The sequence below is a fragment of the Hipposideros armiger genome, unplaced genomic scaffold, assembly GCF_001890085.2.
Source record: "Hipposideros armiger isolate ML-2016 unplaced genomic scaffold, ASM189008v1 scaffold_799, whole genome shotgun sequence".
Taxonomy (NCBI): domain Eukaryota; kingdom Metazoa; phylum Chordata; class Mammalia; order Chiroptera; family Hipposideridae; genus Hipposideros; species Hipposideros armiger.
This window is the reverse complement of record NW_017732149.1, coordinates 92,564-106,757: the sequence shown is the minus strand read 5'-3', so window position 1 is coordinate 106,757 and position 14,194 is coordinate 92,564. Positions and strand designations below refer to the sequence as shown.

Sequence of the window (14,194 nt, the reverse complement as noted above, 5' to 3'; positions counted from 1 at the left end):
TTCCACGTCTCTGCCCCTTCTGCTGGTCTTGAGGTGACTTCTGTATGTCTATAGTTGTAGGGCTTCAGTTTAGCCAGATTTCAGGCAATTCTCAATGGTTTTATAGTTGTAAATTTGATGTGGCTGTGAAAGAAGGTAAGCACAGCATTTACCTAGTGCACCATCTTGACCAGAACTCAAATGATCATTTTTATATTTTGAAATTTAGACTGAAAGTTGCCATAAAAATCTTGTTAATAGTGCTGAGGAACTAGTGTCAGGTGGCTCTTGCCAGCAGATGGGACTTCAGGGCTTGTAGAAATGATCAGGCCATGAACCCCCTGTGGTGTTAGCAGTTACAAGAGCTTTGGGAGACCCCTGAATCTAAAATTCCCATCGTCCTCGAGTCAGGGACAGGTGCGGGGGTTAGGGTCCAGGCACAGTGCTCCCAGCTCCTTGCCTGCAGTGCTGGAGAGAAGGGCTCCTTTAATAGAACAGTTGAGAGCCCACCGGTGTGGGTGTTACTTGTGCTGTAGGGGAACCAAGTTTAGGTGGCAAGTGGAGAGCTCCAAGCTGGGCTGAGTGGCATGGGTGTGGGAACTAAAACCCTTGGAAGGAGCGAGTCCAGCTTTCCAGGTAGCACCCTGCACACACCTCAGGGGGGCAGTGTTGCATAATTGCTCGACGTCCCTGAAGCTGTTCAGTGTCTTAGAGTTTCACTGCAGCCCATTCAGGGTGGGAGCTGCCTGTTAGATCTAGGCTGAGGGTGCTAGTTTTTCCAGAGGTTGAGGGAAAGCTGGCTCATCCTGGGATACAAGCAACCCCCCTGTGGCAAGGGCTCGGCAGGCCTGTCTGTGTCAGATTGACCTGGTGGGGCCACGTCCTCCACAGCAGAGCATCATGCGAAGCATCAGGCAGTTTTGTTAGCAAGTGGATTCTAAGCCCAGGTGGGGCATCAGCTGCCTGTGCTGCTGCTGGTCCCACATCACACAGCTGTGCTCTGGTTGTGCAGACTCCTTTCCTGCTAATTTCCTCCACTGTGAAGGGGAACTTTCTTCACAGTGCTAGCTAGGAGTTAAGCAAAAGGCTGCTCCCGGGAGGCTGGTACCTGCATAAGCATTTTTGTTTTATGAGCACAGGCCCTGGCTTTTGTCCCACTTGTTCGTTTTGTCTCATGATGCTTAGAGATCTGAGCACAAACTTGACTGTTTCAGAGGCTGCTCTGAGTCATTGGGAGAGCCAGGGACAAACGTCTTGGAGATGACTGCTGACATTAGCATGCATGTGCTATAGGCCAGCTGCTGTTAGGTGACAAATTGTCCCATTTTCTTTATAGGTGGGGGGTGGGGACAGGGATCTGACCCTGTGTCTTGCGACTGGGACTTGTCACCTTCACCACGTGCTGTGCTTTATTTAAAGACTTAGAACTCGAAGCTCTGCTGTGCCCCCTTAGCATCCCCAAAGGGAGAAAGGAAGCTCCTGAGAAGTTTTTTCGAGTTAGTGGAGCTTTTGTCTCACCATTTCTTTTGTCTCAGGCCTGCACTGGTTTTGTAGCTTCTCCTTTTAAGGATATCTGTTGCACAAGGAAGTATTAGCTATGGCCCCATCTCATGAGAAGCATTTGGTTCCTGTGAAGTTTCTACAAAAGCCTGTTGACGCTGGAGATCATGCCGTTTTTTACTTTTTCCGTGCAAGTCACTTGTACAGAAGTTGAAAGATGTCTGTTTTGGGGCGCAGTTTTATTAGAATCTGTGAAAATGCACCCTGACAGTTTGCCTTCACAGAGACATCGGGAAGTCCAGCAGAAGGCACGCCACACCTGTGGGCACGCCAGGACAGGTAGAAGATATCAGGGTGTGAGCAGATAGGGCACAGGGTGTGAGCAGATAGGGCCATTGGGATCACTGGGTGTGGGAAGAGGAAGGACAGGAGAGGCTGCATGGGACCTTTGAGGGCCAGGCTGGAGGACAGCAGAGATTCTAATGTTAGAAGTAAGACCGTCCATTTCCATGCTAAGTTTTGATCACTAAGGCCCTTGGAAGGTGATAGATGAGAGGCAGGTGAGATATTAGGCACAAGCCAGGTGGCAGTGAAGTTGGGAAAGCAAGGAGGGTGCTAGGCAGTCTAACTCTGGGCTTTATGGAATGTACTAGAATTTCTTGTTTTCTGGGTAGGCTGCTGCTGCTGCTGCTGCTGCTGTATGTCAAGATACAGACAGTGTTGGTAACCGGAAGACGGCTCCGCTTGTAGAAGTGTTAAGGTCCTCGCAGAATGACACCTCGAGGACTAAATGAGGCTGGAATTGTAAGACTCAAGGAGACTTAGTAGAAGAGGGTTGTGGGTGGAGGCTGAGCACCAGCATTTATTTTATGGGGATGGCTGGATTAAGGAGGACTGGGGCACAGGACAGTGGGGGGTTCAGGCTGGTCCCCACTTTGAGGGCAGCTCAGCTTTCCTCCTGCAGTCCGAAGTAGCATTAGGAGCCTTGCCAGTGGCCACATCTTAGCTCCTGGGTCGCTTCCTTCTGTAGCTGACCGCCTGTTTCCTTCTGTTTGGTGACTCAGGAGGTGAAAATGGGGACGTGTTACAGACTCTCAGAATGACTATATCCACCCTTCAAGGAATGTGTAGGGACAAACACTGCATTGACTGTCACCTCGTGAGGGTATTCAAAGGGAAGTCGTCTGCGCTTTGTTCATTGTGGGCTGGTGTATCGGGAATGGCACAGACCACCTTGCGCCCTCACACCTTGGTCCCTTGTGTCTGATTATCTAACTCCCAAGGCCCCTCCTTGGGGCCTGCCTGTTGCTTTGCACACTGCTTCCTTCCCCTCCCCCCCTACCCCGTCCCCCAGAGTAGAGAGAATTTGAGTGCAAAGTGTACTCGGGATGTTGGCTGAGGATCCTGGTTCCCTAAGAGCCTTTAGAAAGGCTCCTTAAGTGCTGCTTCCTGAAGATGGATACAGTTGACGCTTGAACATGGTTTGAATTGTGCAAGTCCTGTTATCCACGCGGTTTTCTCAGTTGGGTGCACAATTCAAGTGTGAGTTGTTCAAGGGTCAACTCTGCTGTAGGGAAAGCCCATATGCGGAGGGCTGACTAGTTTTATCTGGATTCACAACTGCGAGAGGTCAGCGCCCCTAATTCCCATCTTCAAGGGTCAACTACTGTTTGCCTTCACAGGCAGGAATTCCATCAAGAGAGGAAATGGCTATGAGAGTTCATTTCTGAAGTTTTGCTTTTGTGGCTGGTGTGTTTTCTGGGCAAAGTGTAACCCTATAACCTCTTCCTTCGGGTGGTGGGAGGGAACCTGCTGGGTCACTGCCAGTGCCAGAAGGGACCCTGGGGTTGGATTTGGTGGCTGTGGTCTTTTGACCTAATGTTTAGATGATTCTCCCCCCTTGAAAACTGCTCCAAGTGTACAATTCTTTTCCCATGGAGAAAGTGAAAGCTAGAGAAGCTATGGATGGTAGCCAAGTGTCTGTCCTCAGTGCCCTCTGACAAATCTGGCTCTCGCAGTTCCACGCCCTTTCATATACCTCAGAAGTTTTAACTTCAGAACACAGGACCCACTGTAGTCTGCAGGGCAGAGTCTGGAAGAGCGAGTGCTGTGGTGACTGAGGCAGGGGGAGGCTGCTGCCCCATGATAGCCCCTGGGCATCTGGGTATGTAGCTTACCAGGCCCAGCGGGGAAATGAACCACACGAGGACAAGCTGGTTTCTTACATATATTGTGTATCGAAAAGACGTATGCACCACCCCCTTGGCAGTACAGCAGCGGCTGGGAGGACGGCTCAGCTCCTCTCCAGGTCGGCTACCAGGTAGGGCTGGCTGTCCCTCAGGGCCTGAAGGAGCAGGTCCTTGCAGGCCGCATTCCAGGCTGGGGCAAAGCTGAAGAGCTTCCTCATCTTGGTGGGATTGGTGGGCTCGGCGCGCACTGCCTGGTACTGCTCCTCCGTCAGGACCCTTCTGTGCAGGGCATCCAGCACCCCATCCACATCTGTGACCCGCGAGATGAGGGCAGCCCGGTGCTGGTCCACGAAGTGCAGCGCTGGGGGGGGGGGAAGGAGAACATGTGGGCGGGCATCCAGGCAGGTGCTGGCCTGTAACTACACCCACGGAAAGCTGTGTCCCAAGGGTGGGGCTCGGGGGCAGCCCATCAGGGCTCACACAGTGGGATGCGTGTAACTCTTCATCCAACTAGGCTCCGCCCAAGGCGGGGTGAGTGGTTGGGTGGGTGGAAAGGACTGGCCCAGCACTGCTCTCCTGGAGCTTCTGGCCGTGGGACCATAGACAGTCTGTGCAGGGTGGTGTGGGGCAGGGCTGGAGGTGCCCAAGTAGGGGAGGTTGGGTGTGAAGGCCTCACCTGGCATGCCTACCGCCTGGGAAGAGGGCTGGATCCCAGCTGGTACGTCTCCAGCGCCTGTAAGGAAATAGGTCAAGTGGTCCCCTTCCCTTCCCACCGTTTCTCTAGGCTCGGGTCAGGGGCCCCTTGGTCCGGAAGCCAAGGTCAGGAAAAGACCCGGAAGCTTCCCTCCCCAGCAGCAGGGGCTTCTAATCAGAGAGTAGGAAGAACAGGAAGCGAAAGAGTCCGAGGGCAACGTCCGGGTTGGTGGGTAGATGGAGCCCATGGAGGGGGTGTGCTCACCCTGGCCCATGACTTCCTGCAGCCGCAGGGCCAGCTCCTTCATGCCTATGTCCCGCAGCACGGTCGCTGTGAGCTCGGCGCCGTACCCCTCCAGGTAAAAGCTGACCAGCTTGTCTGTGAGGTCCATGGCGTCCAGGGACAGCAGCGTCCCCCGTGGGATGCGCCCGTAGCCGTCGCGCAGCGGCACCGAAAGCAGCTTCATCTTGAACCTCTTGAGCTCATCAGCGGTCAGGTTCTCCAGAGCCTCCTGGATGGCGTCGCGCGCGCACCCCATGGCTCCGGGGTGCCCTGCCGCCGTTGCCGCTCACCCGGGGTGTCAGTCGAAGAGGAAGTCAGACCTGTAGCTCCCCGCCTTCTCCTGCCTCCCGCCTTCGCCCATTGCTCTGGGGCACCGGTATCGGGTGCCTCCTACCGCCCCATTGGTTCCCACCCACTGAGGTTTCAGGGCTCAGTTCCCTGGCCTTCAGGGGGCGCCAGCATCCCATCTTCCCGCTGCTCGGCGAGGCGGGACCCGGAAGACCCGGCGGAGAGTGGCTCGTGGGTGGCGCCTGCGTCTCCAGGCTTGCGCTGGCTAGCACAGACCAGAACCCCAGTTTACTGGAGCGCCAAGGCTTAAAATCTTAGAATTATAGAACCTTGAAGTCTCCACGTTTCCCTGAACTTAGCATCTTCTCGCACACGCCATAGAGTCTTAGCATCATAGAATCCTAGCAGCCAGAATCTTGTAGCTCCCCAAATTTCACATACTGGGGAGAAATGTGTAAAAAAAAGGTGATAAACTGTGTGTGTTTCATCTCTGCCAGCCTCAGTTTCCTTATCTGTAAAATGGGAATAACATTTGTTCATTCACTTACAAATATTCCAGCATGATGTGGGCTAACTGTTGGCTCCTAAAACCTTGCCAGATGCCTTCTGGGAGAGCCAGGATTTGGTCCCAGGAGCTGAATGTCTTGGGAAGTGATGACAAGATACACATGAAATGGTTGAGAAAATTCTCGACTGGAGGGAAAGTCATGGGTGGAGAGCCACTCTGGGCTCAGGGGCCTGACCCAGAAGAGCAGATGAAAGGTTGCACACGTGGGGATGGGAGCCCAAACAGTGCCCAGAATCCCTAACTTCCTCAGCATGGCTGTGAAGGCCCTGCTGGTCCGCCCTGGCTCTCACCAGCCTCGTCTTAAGCAACACCCTGCTCTCCATCCATCTCCGAGGCCCGTGCTATGGGATGGGCCACAGTGCCTGAAATGTGCCAGGCTCCTTGCTTCTTTAAGCTTTTGCACATGCTGTTCCCTCGACCTGGGAAACTTCCCTCACTCTGGGTCTGACAAACTCTAGGTCTCAAGTTCAATGTCACCTCCTCAGGGAGACCAGGTTCAGAATCCCTCCCAGTGTAGCTCATAGCACCTGCTCCTTTTCTGCAGCTCTCATAACAACTGTGACTAAATTGTAACTAACTGTGTTTGTTTGGCATCAGTCTGCCCTGTCAGTCTGTAAATCACACTTGTCCACATCCTTGTATCCTCAGGATGCAGAACAGTGCCCGGCCTTTAGTAGGGAGGCAAGGGACAAGGGGCTGGGGACACAGCCATTCCTCTCCTAGAACTGGAAGCCTCACTCCTGCAGTGGGGTCAGGCTAGCGCTTGGTAGGAACAAGTGACACCTTTTGGCAGGTGGCTGTGCTCATTGTAGACTCTGAACTAAGGAGACAGTTTTTGAAGACTATTTTATTCTAATAACATGTATTAAGATGCCCAGCCGCATGATAAGTGGAAGACTAATAATAGCAACAACAGCTTCCATTTTTTGAATTTCCTGTTCCAGGCACTTGCTGAGCACTTAACATGCATAATCTTACTTAATTCTCCCTGTAAGCCCCGGAGGTATATTTATCCTGACTTACAGAGGAGAAAATGCTGGTAGTAAATGAAACGCTGATTGAACCCATGTCCATCTGACTCCTAAGTCAACCAACATCTTAAAAGTCTGAATGTGTCCTCACTAATTGACAAATTGCTTGGAGAGATAATATAGATAGAAATGTATGCCTCCAGGCAGGAATGGTAATGATAATATTAACTTCCTCCTCTTTGCAGAATGCTCTAGAACTTGTAAAGCACATTCAGAAGATAGTGGGAAAAGCAAGAAATGAGGGGGGTGGGACCCACACAAATTTGATTTTCAGACCCTCTACCTCTTAGCTATGGGACATATGGAAGGGTCAGACCCTCTCTGGGGTCTGCACCCGTGTCCTTAATACACTCATCTCACTGAAAAGGGCAGCGAGTTGCCCAGGGCACCCCAGGGAGGCAGAGGGAGAGCCTGTGAAGGTGGGGAATTAGGAGCCTTGGGCAGCTCTCTGTGAAGCCATGGTAACCCCTTCTCCTTTTACCTTCTCTGGGGAAAGTCTCAGAGCCCTGAGCTTTGGCCCCTGGCAGGAAACAACCTCCTCCAGTCTTAACCTCAGGCCCACCCTTGCCCCTGGCCTAGAGCCAGAGCAGTTGGTAGGAGGCTTCCTGGGTGTGACCCTCCACCCAACAAAAGTAACCCTTTGGTTGCTGGAGCCAGATTGCTCCTCCTGGGGCCAGAAGGACTACAGGCTGCTGGGGACTTTGGGCAAATCACTTAATCTCTTTGTGCCTCATTGTCTCCCTGTAAAATAGGAACAATGGTGGGGTGGTTGTGAGGTTATACATGGATTAAGAATGATGAAGTGCTTGGAACAGGTCCAGCACATAGTAGGTGCTTTTGTCATTGTTAAAGTTTATGATGCTCAGTTCCCCAATTTGTGAAGTGGGGGTGATGTTATTGATCTTACAGTGTTCTAGGGAAGATTCACTGAAACAATCAGTAATAATAATTGCAATAATATCAATAGCCAACATTTATTGAACATTTTCTCTGGGCCTGGCATTGTCTGTTCTAAGAGCTTTCTTTACATGAATTAGCTTGTTGAATCTTTATCACAATCCAGTACTCTGATACTTAAATGATCCTCATTTTACAGCTGAGCAAGTCAGGTTAAGTGATTTGCCCAAGTTCACACAACAAAGAAAGAGCAGAGTCAAAGTTGAACCTAGTAGCACTTCCTAAGCCCTTTGGGGCCAACACACCGTCCCTGGTGTTTGTTATCCAGTTTAATCCTCTTGACAGCCCTTCAGGGCGGCATTATCCTACTTATCCTTATACTGCAGCTGAGGATGCCAAAGTCCAAAGAGGTTGGTGACGTCCTCAGTGCATGCGCTCCCGATGTCAGCATGCTGGACCTGCGTCTGCAATGGCCCTGCCAGGGACTTCTGGCTTGCTTCGGCATTTGTCCAACCCAAGGGGCTCTCATCTCCCGGGCACTCATCATTGCAGCTGTTAGGAAGCTCTCCCTTAGCACAAGCAGAAACCTGTCCCCTCTGAGCTCCGTCAAAGGGCAGCCACACTTGTTCTCCCCTTCTTCCCTAGATGTGGTTTCTGGCCCCTTCTTGTCCTCCAACCTGCTGTAGACAATCAGTGTCCCTTCCATAGGTCAGAGGTGAGACCTGGCCCATCGAGAGAGAGGGACTGTGTTGACTGTCACCTCCCTGTTCTGGGTACCCACTCAGGAACCTTCAGCCCCAGCCTGACAGTGATGGAAACTCGAGGTGAGATGGACATTCAGGATGTGGGTTTTTCTGAGCCAAAGCAAAGTGGCTTGTGGGTTCAGAGACCAGCTCTAGATGCTCTTATCCCCACCTACTCCTGTTTGCTAACCCAAGGCCAAGTCTGAGTCATCAAAAATGGCAGAGAGAGGGCCAGCCGAGTGGCGCGTTGGTTAAGAGCTGGCTTGGGACAGGAGAGGGCCCCGGTTCAGATCCCACATATGAGGGCCAGTGACACTGCCCTCTACAGCTAAGATGGTGAACAACAGCTCAACCTGGAGCTGGGCTGCCGTGAGTCGCCAGCGACAGCACGACGTTGTAGGCTGCAGCCCCTGCGGCAGTGGGTTGCCATGGGCTACCGTGTGTAGCCAGCAGCCAGTGTGAGCGGCCAGCAGCCACAGTGAGCAGCTGTCCAGAAGCCGGCGACTGATCTGCCTCACCCAGGAAGAGCACAATAATGGTGCCAACTTGGGCCAGTGAAGCAACGTCCTCCACAGCTTGACTGAAGAACAAAGGGACAGCAACTTGTCTGTTCCCCTTTCCCCAGTTCCCCAGCGCTGTTCCCATACCCCAATTCCCCAATAAAAATCTTAAAAAAAAATGGTGGAGAGAAAATCAGAGGCTTAGAGATAGAGGGGGGACATCAAACTTCTCTTCGGTTTCCCAGGGTTCTAGTAAAAAAGCCCTGGCTTCTTGAGGCTGCTCACATACTGTGCGATTTAAATCTGGAGTCATTTGAATAGTTAATTGCTTTGATCCAAAAGAATAATAAAACTTCTCTTATCTCTCTCTGATAGGCCCAAATAATTATAACCTGTACAAGGTTCTTAGGTTAAGCCCCCAAGGTGCCAGGAAGCCTGGGTTAGCCTCTTAAACTGGCCCATATGGAACATGCATAGAGCTTCAAGCACTCAAGAAGAAATGGACCCCAGGACTTGGAGATTTGTCATAGCCAAGATGTGCAAGGAGCTGAATCCTGGGATTTATTTACCTGCTAAAGAATTAGAGTAAGAAAAAGGGAATAGCTGCCTCCTTCCCCTTTATAAGTAGGAAAAATATTTTTTGGTGCTCACCAATGGGGCGTCTGGCTACTCAAGTAGGATAAGATACCTGGCTCTCATCGCGTTACCCTAGGGCATAGGGGGCCAAGCCATTTACAATTTACTGTGAGTTATTTAATGAGAAGTCTGTCTCTGATTCAGAACACCTTGTGTGCACATTTGGGATTAAATTAATACACATGAACATTAAAAACCCAAGTGAGGCAAAGTGAGTCCAAAGGGAAAATTAAGAGACAGAAACTCTGGGAGACAGAGCATGGTCTAAGGAGAAAGAGTAAATCAGTGAAAGGCTGAGGGAAGCTGGGAGAAAATTTGACTGGGAACCCAGAAGCGCAGGACCGAGTGAGTGAGTGAGTTTACTCATTTGCAGCATATTTATCGAGAACCTGCTGTGTGCCACACACTTTATTATAAGTTGGAGACAAGCAATGAACAAACTTATATTCTGGTAGGAAGAGACAGGTAAAAAACCAAGTTAAGTACACTGCATGTCAGATAGTGATAAATGTTAGGAAGAAAATTAAAATCAGGGAGTTAGGAGAAGCTTCTCTGAAAAGGTGACATTGGGTAAAGATCTGAGGGGGGAATCAGTGCAGTACCTGGATTTGAAAGAGTTCCCCAGGCAGCGGGCATGGCAAGTGCAAAGGCCAATGGGGGTAGCAGGGGTGGGAAGGGTGGGGGGGAGGGGAGATAAATGGGGTCAGATTGGGTAGGGCTTTGCAGGTCGCAATGAGGACTTTGGTTTTTATTCAGAATGAAATTTAAACTGAGATTTGAAGGATCAGCATACAGGAAGTCCTGAGGTTCCCAGGGCAAGGCTTGGTGATTCATTTCGTTCATTTATTCAACTGTCACCCATCACTCATTTTCCAAGCATTTAGGGAGGCCCATTGCCTAAGGGCTTGTGCTGGGCCGCTGGAGAGATCTACAGAAAAAAGTCTCCCCCTGCCCCCCCTCCCTGTGAGCTCTGGAGGAAGGAAAACCTTTCAGGCTGGGGTGAGGTCCTGTCAAGCAGGTGGAGATAGATAATACTGTCAGTGTGACCTTGGAGAGCCCTAAGCTTATAGAGGAAATAAGTGGGTGACAAGCTGGGGAGGGGCGATACCAGGGAAGGGGGAAGCTGGAGAGTATGAAGGTGGGGGTGGGGAAGAAAAGGGGACCCCTCCCAACCATGTTTCTGCCTTCTCTGTGGTATTTGAGGCCCTGTCTCTTGCTGGCTCTGAGCCCTGGCTCCAGACTGGGGGACACTGAGGGGACACTGAGATGGGCCAGGACAGGTGGCCTTGACATATGATATTTGTTCCCTGACCCACTCAGTCCTCACTTTTAGAACGGTTTCCAGAAGTGATGGAAGGAGTGGGCAGGGCGGCTAAATATAGTTCTGGGGTCAGGGCTCAGTCTGGGAGGGTCTGTCTGCTATTCACTGCGGGTGCCGTGGTGTCCACAGCTAGCTGCCCCTGAGCATCCCCTGTCCTTGCTCTGAGCTTGCTGCTTGCCCCTAACCTATCTGGAGACACAGCGCTGCCTGCCCCGGCTCCCACGGTTAGGCCTGACTTAGACTGAGCCTCCTGGGAGTTTCTTTTTGCCTAAGATCTCCAACCAGACCTGTGAGTTGTGTGGATCCTGGGGGCCTGGAGATATGGGGAAGGGGAGGGCTGGAGATCCTAGAGTGGTTCGTGAGAGGAGGGTAGGAGGTGAGGGTCTCTGGAGAATTGGGGGCTAAGAATTTGGGGCTAAGACAGGACAAAGACTGGGTTTGCGCCGCGGGCTTCTGTTTAGGAACTAGGCTTGAGACAATGTCCCTAATAGGGGATGTTTTGGGGGGCTGGGGCTGAGAACTGCAGTTGAGACTGAGTCCCCCTTACCCTTGGCCAGAACCAGAGTCCCTTCCCCTTGGGGATGTGAGGTCTTTATAGGCTGGGGCTGCTGCGTTTGGGGCCTCAGGCCCGGTCCGGGCCTGTGGCTGGGCGGGGATCGCGGTCCCGCAGAGCCTCCCCTGATCAACCTCTCCTCTACCCAGGCCCGCCATGTCGGCTGCGCCCGGCCTCCTGCACCAGGAACTGTCCTGCCCGCTGTGCTTACAGCTGTTCGACGCGCCCGTGACCGCCGAGTGCGGCCACAGTTTCTGCCGCGCCTGCCTGAGCCGCGTGGCAGGGGAGCCGGCTGCGGACGGCACAGCGCCCTGCCCTTGCTGCCAGGCTCCCACGCGGCCGCAGGCGCTCAGCACCAATCTGCAGCTGGCGCGCCTGGTGGAGGGGCTGGCGCAGGTGCCGCAGGGCCACTGCGAGGAGCACCTAGACCCGCTTAGCATCTACTGCGAGCAGGACCACGCGCTTGTGTGCGGAGTGTGCGCCTCGCTGGGCTCGCACCGCGGCCACCAACTGCTGCCCGCCGCCGAAGCTCACGCGCGTCTCAAGGTGCCGGACCGGACCCCGGCGCCCGCCGGCAGGGGTCGGGATTGAATGGGATTGCACTGGGCGGGGCCTGGCCCATCAGTTGGCTTTATCGATTTGGACTCTGAGCTTCAGGGCCCAGGGCGCCAGGAGTTACGGGGGGCGCGGGCCGGGTGAGGCGCTAGGGAATCTGGAGCTGACGAGCAGAAGGCGGGGCCAGGCGGAAAGGGCAGCCTTGGAGACTCGCAGGGCGGGCCCTGGCGGGATGGACACGGCGCAAACCTAGATGGAGCGCGCCGTGAGATGTGGGGCGCAGTAACTGAGCCAAGTCTGATGAGCTGGGGGCGGAGTGGAGGACTGAGTCCCGGCCTGGAGGGGGTGCGCCGTGGCACTGCTGAGGCCGCAGGCCCTGGGGAGACGGGATGGGCGGGGCTTAGGGCGTGGCCAGGAGTCCGGGGTGGGGCTGGCCAGCGCAGCACAGCTGCCCCTCAGAGGCCCACTTGCGTCCGGAGCTGCCGAATTTGTGCGGGCCTGACGGTCACCAGACAGGGCCTAACCGAAGGGGAGGCGGGGGGGGGGGGCAAGGCACGCCTGGGCACGCAACTCTGTGCACAGGCCCAGGTTGGCACCGAGACCCAAGTCCAGACTGTTTTTCTGGTTGGAGCTGGAAGTCCTGAACGCTTCCAGAGCGCACGCGTAGTTGTGCACGCTGCAAGGTTTGCGATCCCCAGAGGTACCCCGCAGACACCCAGACATTGGCAAACGGAGACACAGGCACACACTGGCTCGCCCACGCCATACATGTGGCAAATCACGTGCAGGCCTACACAGGCACAGGAAGGTCTGTCACAAAGCATTTATTGAGCTGTGGAAGAATGAACGACAGGTGCAAGGGTGGGAGGAGACAGAGTCTGGAGGCACCGAGAGATCCTTTGTCCCCGCCGTGGAGAAGCTGCTGTCGTCTTCCTACGACCGGTGGTCGGGGTGAGCTTCTGCGGGTTGCCTTTGCCCACGAAAATCCGTGTTGCTCTGCATCTCTCCTTGGCTCCCAGACTCCTTGAGTGGGGACACCCCAGTCCTCAGGCTCGTATTTGAGGCCCCCAGACTACCCTAGGGGTCCAGCATCAGCTTGCCTCTCACTCCTGCCTTGCCCAGTCCAGCCCAGTGTTGGCTGGCCATCTCCCAGCCCAAAGCCGTCTCCTCCCAGGAGCCCTCCCAACGCAGGCTCACCTCCGCTGAAAACCGCATAACTCCCAACTTCGTCCACCTTTATCTGCGAAGAAAGAACAGAATCCTTGAAACGGGACAGGGCACCAAGAGTCCTAGGAGCCTCCAGGGGGCAAGTGGGGTCAGATACAGTCTGCTAGGGTCCGCATGGGCTCAGCCTGGAGCTGCAGGGAGGTGCTGGCCAGAGGTCTGAAGGGTCTTCAAGAAAGAGCCTGAAGGAGGAAGGGGACAAGAAGGCTGGGGCGGGACTGAATGCCTGGGTCCTTGGTGAGGAAGAGGGGCTGGGGCCAGACTTGACCCTTGGGTAAGACTCAGGAATAGTTGAATGGAATCTGCCTGGCATGGGAGACTCACTGGAGCTCCTGAAGCCGGGATGCCTCTTCCTGCATGCCCATGTCTGTCAGCACATCTGCGGCGACCTTGGCGCCGAAGTCTTCGCGGTAGAAGGCCACTATCTTGTCAGTGAGGTCCACTGCGTCCAGCGACCCTAGTGCGCCCCGTGGGATGTTGCGAAAGCCATCGGGCAGCGACACCGCTGCCAGCTTCAGCTTGAACTTCTTGAGTTCACTGGGATCCAGGTTCTCCAGCACCTCCAGGATTGTGTCGCGTTTCTTTCCCATGGCTTAGCCTTGCCTGCTCTGAACGTCTGACGGCTCTGCTCCCAGAGCCACCAGGCTGGCTTTATCCTGGAGCAGGTGGGGCTGTTCCCCTGGAGGACGTCCAAGGGAGGAGATTGTCCTGGCGACTGGCCAGGGAAGCCATGGTTCAATGCTGTTGCCTGCACCCTGTGGTCATTCAAACGCAAACAGCGCATAGTGGGGTCTTCCAGTTTCTCTTAGGGAGAGGGGAGGCTGCCCATTTGGTGCAGCCACAGGTGAGGTGCAGATGACTCTTCCTATTCTGCAGAAGAGGAAACGTGTTGGAAGCCATGGAAGCAGGACTGGAACTGTCTGATTCCAGGGCCATGAATCTCCCAGCAAAGAGTGGCTTTGGCAGGAGGTAGTAGCTCCCCAACAGCCTACATTTCAGTACTCACAAACTGGCAGGCCTGGGGTAAGATCCTGCACACAGATGGGTTGAATTGGTTGATATGCAGACATTCTTATTGAACTGCCTGACCCCGGAGCCCATGGTGTGCAGGGAGGCTGAGTGGACTATTTTGCTAATGTTCTGGTTTTAAGTATGAGGTGAAGCCCAGGGTTCGGAGGAGGCCGCATTTCTTCTTCACACATCCTACACTCCCTCCCACCAGCCTCCCACCCCG

The 14,194-nt window shown here is 53.9% G+C and overlaps 3 protein-coding genes across 4 annotated transcripts in view; 1 reads left to right on the top strand and 2 right to left on the bottom strand.

Moving 5' to 3' along the window:
* Positions 1-3,692: 3,692 nt before the first annotated feature.
* PYCARD (PYD and CARD domain containing) lies at positions 3,693-5,046 on the bottom strand. Its single transcript, XM_019628519.1, has 3 exons — positions 4,627-5,046; positions 4,345-4,401; positions 3,693-4,029 (listed from the first exon to the last, which is right to left on the bottom strand). The coding sequence occupies exons 1-3, from the start codon at positions 4,898-4,900 to the stop codon at positions 3,773-3,775; spliced, it is 588 nt and encodes a 195-aa protein (XP_019484064.1). The 5' UTR covers positions 4,901-5,046; the 3' UTR covers positions 3,693-3,772.
* Positions 5,047-10,652: 5,606 nt separating this feature from the next.
* The window catches only part of TRIM72 (tripartite motif containing 72), a 16,959-nt gene continuing 13,417 nt past the window's right edge, over positions 10,653-14,194 (top strand). The window contains exons 1-2 of the mRNA XM_019628509.1: positions 10,653-10,917; positions 11,331-11,727. Coding sequence (XP_019484054.1) covers positions 11,338-11,727 — 390 coding nt within the window. The 5' untranslated portion in view covers positions 10,653-10,917; positions 11,331-11,337. The remainder of the gene's footprint in view (positions 10,918-11,330; positions 11,728-14,194) is intronic.
* Positions 12,349-14,139, bottom strand: PYDC1 (pyrin domain containing 1). 2 transcript variants are annotated; one of them, XM_019628510.1, is made up of 3 exons: positions 13,285-14,139; positions 12,934-12,976; positions 12,349-12,759 (listed from the first exon to the last, which is right to left on the bottom strand). In XM_019628510.1, exons 1-2 carry the CDS (start codon positions 13,548-13,550, stop codon positions 12,973-12,975), a joined length of 270 nt encoding a protein of 89 aa, XP_019484055.1. In that variant the 5' UTR covers positions 13,551-14,139; the 3' UTR covers positions 12,349-12,759; positions 12,934-12,972. The 2 variants fall into 2 exon arrangements, with proteins under 2 accessions (XP_019484055.1, XP_019484056.1); XM_019628511.1 differs by having other exon boundaries at positions 12,349-12,756.

What these genes read in the sequence shown, in the direction of transcription:
- PYCARD (XM_019628519.1), bottom strand. Translation starts at nt 4,900, where the DNA reads ATGGGGTGCGCGCGCGACGCCATCCAGGAGGCTCTGGAGAACCTGACC. An exon ending in GCAGGAAGTCATGGGCCAGG is followed by an intron (nt 4,402 to 4,626) that starts GTGAGCACACCC and finishes ATTTCCTTACAG; the next exon opens with GCGCTGGAGACGTACCAGCT. An exon ending in CCAGGCGGTAGGCATGCCAG is followed by an intron (nt 4,030 to 4,344) that starts GTGAGGCCTTCA and finishes CCCCCCCCCCAG; the next exon opens with CGCTGCACTTCGTGGACCAG.
- PYDC1 (XM_019628510.1), bottom strand. Translation starts at nt 13,550, where the DNA reads ATGGGAAAGAAACGCGACACAATCCTGGAGGTGCTGGAGAACCTGGAT.